Here is a 6,000-nt window from a genome sequence, read left to right as displayed (position 1 = left end):
TCACTCCTTCCAACACCTCAAGAAGCAGCAACTCGGCATCACTTAAGCACTATGCAGATCACAGTTCTATAGGAGATACTTCTCCAGATAAGCACAGAATCCTGTTTCAGTTTCCACTTGTCTAATGTTTCACTGTTGTTTTAACATTAATTTCAAAAGAATTAAGATTTGATACACTCTTTTCCCCAACATTCTCAATTTTAAACTGACCTTCATGCAATATGGATAGCATTTCTTTTAGCTAGTTCTTTGTGAAAAATGAGATGATTTAGATATCGAAACTTATCTTTTAGTCATCAGTGTTTTAGCAAACTTCTCTCAAATCAAGGCATTTAAAAGAATATATTTACGAACAAAAACCACAGAACATTGAGTAACAGACAAAAATAAGTTGTTATTTACAAGTAGTATATATAATAAAACTACTACTGTGATAGGCATTTATACACTGTAACTGCAGTCAATATTTGCATTGTTTAAAAAAATTTCCTTAAACAGAAATTGTTCAGAGTTAGCCGTTTGTCCATACATGTGTATGTTATGAGAAGTACAACAGCTTTTCACATTTTTAAAATTATCAGCATAATTTACATTTTTTCCTCCTAATGTCAAGTGAAGATTTAAAGATGGTGCAAACTGGAACACAAAGACAAGTAGCTATGACTGCTAAAATACAATCAATTTGGAACATATTAGTGTTTCAAACCGTAAATCCGTGAGAAAAATCCCTAGTATTTGGCATGGTCCCCCCACCACCCACCCCTGAAAGGTCAAAGCAAGATAGCCTTTTAAAGTAACAGTGATTATTGCATATTAGATCTTTGGAAAAGCAGAGTTTTAACCAAAAATATTTTTAATGTAGTTGAAATATAGACTTATTTATCTTAGGGAGGAAAGAAGAGTAGAACGCATGATCAGTAATGTTACTAAATCAATCCAGTTAATTTGTTCCATCCTTGCTTTGACTTATCCCCAATACCTTAGATAATCCAGTGGAGTGAACAGCACTGCAGCAAGTGCAAGAGCAACAATCCAGTTTTACATGACCAATTTTTCATTCTCTAGAAGTCCTTTAAGAGCCTGGGCTTAACTTCTATTAACCCCTAATTTAAGTGCTGACAGGTAAACTAACATATATTTCAAACTGATATAACAGGGAAAACATTTACCTTTCTTAAACCAGGATATACAAAAAACAATTTGCATAGTTACAATTCAAGCACAAATAGGTACAAAAGCATTTATAAATTTACTAAATTTTCTGCTGTTTGTGCCAGCCAAATCTTAGATTAGGTGTGAATGTAAACTTGGAAGGGACTGAGGAGAACAGTCAGTGTTTTTTGCTTAAAATATATGTAGAGAATGCTTTTTAGAGGTTTTAAAAAATATTTTCTGCAGCAGAAACAAACAGTTCAAACCCCCCACAAAGCCATCCAAAATGCCTAAATTCCTCCTATACAGCAGAGAAAGTTTGTTCATAGGTTTCAAACCTACATACAAAACGAGGCACTAGTTACGCTATTTTGGAATGTGTCCATAACCCTAACACTTCAGTTCACCCCGAGACTTCCAAAACACCATGGCTTCTAGCTTCCTAAGAAAACATATCTTCAGAAGGTGGTGCGTAAGAAAATCCAACAAATGCATCATCTGCCTCAAGGACACTGGCATTAACAATGTTGTAATCTGAAGAAACGCAGACGGAGTATGGGACCATTTCTTCTGTAAACACTGCATCAAAATTCCCAATGTCATCTGGTCCAACCTAAAAATCAGAGATCTATCAGCTGTTATGTTAATACTATGATTTAAACTTGTGCTTTCAAATTTAACTCTTGAGGCTATCTATGTTGTTCTTGCCTGTTCATGCACAGAAAGTTTAAGGAAGCACACCACAGCATCCCCGGAAGCAGCTATTAAAAACCTCATTGTTTCTTTTAGACTGGAATTTAGGCCAAAGCTTACAGACCTTTATGATCTAATGAACCAGGGAAATACAAAAAAATATGTCTGTCTTAACTGATTGTTAGGAAGATGCAAAAGCTAATCCCGCCCCCTGAAAAGGAAGCCAAAAATCAACCCCAAACCACACCAAATTGTATTTCTCTCCATCAATAATACTTTAAATGTTAATATTCCAGCAATGGTACTGTTATTACAGTACATCAGTGACACACCTCAGAGCAAAAACATAGTAATACTGGTTCACACAAAAAAGAGACAAGACATCTGAGGCTTCTTCACAAACCAGATGTAGACTCAACTAAAGGCAATACTCTGATGTGACTTTAAGGACTTTCTTTCCACTGGACCACCCTCCCCCCCCCAAGCTTTTGGACAAGCAGTCACAGGTTGACAAGAGTTTAAAACTGACAGGAAGATAAAGAAAAGCTGCAACCAAGGTTGCATAACTACAAAAAAGCAGGAAATCAGTCTTTCAGAAAGATTTAAAAGTGAAGACTCTATCTTATTTGGTCTTCAGACCCCACAGAAAATGACAGTCCTTTGACAGGAAGGAGCTGAAGAAACAGTGATGTATCAAACTGAGCTTTAAGTAAAAAAGGATGGTATCAATGCTCAAAAGTGTGACTGCTCAAAAGGCACTGGGAGGTTCCCCATTCTTCACCGTTTTGAAACAAACATTCTTCGCAAATAAATGAGATCGCAAAGGCAGAATTTTGGCAGCTATGAGCTAAAAGCAGGTACCTACCACATTAGGATTAAATGGCGGCGGGATCTTCTTCTGAAGAAGATCAGTCCAGCTGAGTGATTCAAAGAATGGGTGCTTTTGAATTTCAAGCTGCAGTAAGGAATAAAGATTTTAGATATTTCAGAAATCCATCCCATGCATCATAGTAAATACTACTTCAGACTGCATGCACATAAGGAAGTCCTTCTTCAGTTTGTTTGTTCACAGTTTACTTTGCAATAAAAGCTGTAGTTGGTAAAACAGCCATTAAAATTTGCTAGCCTGTCTCTGCAAACTGATTTCAAGATTGTATTTTCTGCTTTTAAGTCTTAAAATCAACCACCCTGAAGTCTACCTCAGAGCAAGCACAATTTCTGTTAGTACCTCTGCTCTTGCCTTAAAGTTTTGTTAGTTTTTGTTAAGCAGATCATTGGTTGAGAAGCAGGTGCTTCAGCAACTCTGCAGTATACGTGAAGCAGCAAACAGCTACAGTAGCTGCTACTATACTTTCATCTTGGTCCACGCTGTGAGAAAGCACAATATTATAGTCCAAACGCTCTGTTACAAGGTCAGCAGGCTACCTAATGTTAAAACTGAAAACAAAGACTGTGAGGATCTCATAATTGCTGGATAAACTGCTTCTAGATGTTGCCTCATTGCACAGTTCTGAAGACACTGTACTTTTTCACATCATCTTCTTGCAAACAAAGTCTTTGTGTTACACTGGGAAAACGTTTGAAATGATTTTAAGGCTAAAACCAAGCTTCTGTCTGCACACTACTAGTGTTTATCTGAAGATTGTGTTTCATGCAGACAGTTAAACTGACATTACCAGAGAACAGCCTTTTCTTTTGATTATTTCCCAGTTTCACTGCAGTGAAACCTACCTTAGTACACCTTAGTGACTACTACACATGGAATTGTGTTTCCTTTGCTGGCTGGTACAGCAGCAACCAAGCTCTAAATATTTCTATCCCATTACAATCATTTCTCTCTTATTGCCAACGGCTTTTAGGGCTCGACCACACTGGTGTCTTTAATGAAGAAATAGAGTAGGAAAACAGAGGCAGACATAACAGAGCAATCTCTTATCTCCCAACTATTAAACCTGTGCTGTGCACGTAAATTTGGTGATGACCCTTTAAACAAAGCAAGGCTTGATAAATTAGGACATTACATACAAAATCTTCCCTTGCTCCAAGTCTGTTTTGCCGATCTTTCTCCAAAAGCTCTTCCAGGATAGACCAGGCTGTAAGACTGATTCCTGGGCGCAAAACTAGGGGTTTATGAAGAATATTCTCGTACATCTCAGCAACATCACGGCAGTAAAAAGGAGGCTAAAAAATAAAAATTATACATGAATTTGAAGCCAAATGCAGTGAATTATTCTATAAGAAATACAAACTGCTAGCAGTCAAGAAGAAATCTACCTCTTCTTACACACCAACTTCTAATTCAGTCACCACCATTGCCAGACCTTTACGCTTGATAGCTTCCCCACCCACCTTCTCTTCTCCTAACATGTTCTCACACTCGTGTAAAAAGCCACAGATGCCATCCAGTTTCAAAGCTCCCACTGAACTTCCCTGAAAAGAACCTGGGAGTGGAACCCAAATTTATCTTCCTTAAACAGGTCCTGGAGCAGGGGGAGAGGAAACACAGAAAACTAACAGAACAGATTGTTACTGGAATAATTACATATGAGTGAGTAGAAGCAGCACAGTAAGATTTTTTAATTCTAATGCTGCAGCAAGAAGTGGAAAAGCTGGGAGAAAACCTGGGAGACCCAAGTGGAAAAAAAAAAAGTATTTTATTTATTCCTGTATTTGGCAAAATTTTACTTATAATTTTGGAGGGGTTTATTGGGTATTATCACTGCTGATTCAAGTTTACTCTCACATTCCCTCAAGTAGTCCCTCTGATTACTTGTCTTCATCTGAGTTCATGTCAAGCAGGTCACTGGGAAGTAAAATTTTGGACATCAAGAGGCAATGCAGAATCCAAAAGAGTAAAACATGTGCCATGCTAAGAATAACTGTTCATCCATTTAAGTGTATTATATCAGTATTTTTCAAGTTAGCATCTTTAACAACATGCCAGGGTTACTTCACATAAAGAGAGAGGAGAAGGAAGCAGCTCCTGCCCCCCCCCCCCCCCCCCCCCCCCCCCCCCACTAAGTACATACCAGCCCATAAAGCATTTCATAAAGAACTGCACCAAGGCACCACCAGTCTACTGTGTTGTCATAGGGCTGCTTTTTAATGACTTCTGGTGCAAGATACTGAAATAAAAAATAAATAAAAAGTCTTTTAGAGCATTAGGGTAGCATGAATAAAACCTAGGTTTTAATCACATCACATTAAACACCTTCAGGGAAAGTTGCTTTTGTATGACTGCTAAGTATTTATCTTGTCCTTCAAGAAGCCTGGCAAATACTTTGTCACCATTTGGGTATTTACCAAGCAGGAGAGCTGTTTTCCCAACTGAAACAATACTTCCCACACACTATTGTTTTGCCAAACTACCACCTCTATTATGAAACTTGTTCTACATTTCTGACAGCTCACTGCACTGTTGCAGAGGCAACATCTCTCAACACACTAGCTACTCGCAGCTTCCTGTATGCTCCCCATCCAATACATAAACACGAAAGGAGAATATACTAATTCTTCCTCAAATCTATAATTTCTGAAAAACTGTATGACCTATATTAAGTTTCAGTATACATCTCAATGAGGGCATGAATTGTGAGGTCCTACACAACATTCTTGTCTCTAAACTGGAGAGACATCAATCTGATCCATGAACCACTTGGTGGATAAAGAACTGGCTGGATGGCTGCATGCAAAGAGTTGCGATCAATGGCTCAATGTCCAACTGGGGACCAGTAACGAGTGGTGTCCCTCAGGGGCTGGTGTTGGGACTGATCCTGTGCAACATCTTTGTTGGTAACATGGACAGTGGGATTGAGTGCACCCTCAGCAAGTTTGCTGATGACACCAAGCTGTGTGGTTCAGTTCGTAACACTGGAGGGAAGGAATGCCATCCAGAGGTACCTCGACACACTTGTGAGGTGACCAATGCCAACCTTATGAAGTTTAACCATGTCAAGTGCAAGGTCCTACACCTGGGCCGGAGCAATCCCAGGCACAGCTACAGGTTGGGCAGAGAAGAGATTCAGAGCAGCCCTGCGGAGAAAGACTTGGGGATGTTGGCTGATAAGAAACTGAACATGAGCCTGCTTTAGTGTGCGCTCACAGCCCAGAAAGCCAACTGTATCCTGGGCTGCATCAAAAGGAGCATGACCAGCA

General features: G+C 39.0%; 1 protein-coding gene across 3 annotated transcripts in view; it reads right to left on the bottom strand.

The window, feature by feature from the left end:
- Positions 1–374: 374 nt before the first annotated feature.
- The window catches only part of SGK3 (serum/glucocorticoid regulated kinase family member 3), a 59,961-nt gene continuing 54,335 nt past the window's right edge, over positions 375–6,000 (bottom strand). For all 3 annotated transcript variants that reach the window (XM_057426255.1, XM_057426256.1, XM_057426257.1), the window contains exons 14-17: positions 4,875–4,970; positions 3,871–4,026; positions 2,711–2,800; positions 375–1,765 (exon numbers count right to left, since the gene is read on the bottom strand). In XM_057426255.1, coding sequence (XP_057282238.1) covers positions 1,595–1,765; positions 2,711–2,800; positions 3,871–4,026; positions 4,875–4,970 — 513 coding nt within the window. In that variant the 3' untranslated portion in view covers positions 375–1,594. The remainder of the gene's footprint in view (positions 1,766–2,710; positions 2,801–3,870; positions 4,027–4,874; positions 4,971–6,000) is intronic.

This window comes from Pezoporus wallicus, unplaced genomic scaffold (genome assembly GCF_028554395.1).
Source record: "Pezoporus wallicus isolate ANWC-B61680 ecotype Strahan unplaced genomic scaffold, APGP_CSIRO_Pwel_v1 contig_4131, whole genome shotgun sequence".
Lineage (NCBI taxonomy): Eukaryota > Metazoa > Chordata > Aves > Psittaciformes > Psittacidae > Pezoporus > Pezoporus wallicus.
The sequence above is the reverse complement of the archived record's forward strand: the minus strand, read 5'-3'. Positions and strand labels throughout refer to the sequence as shown.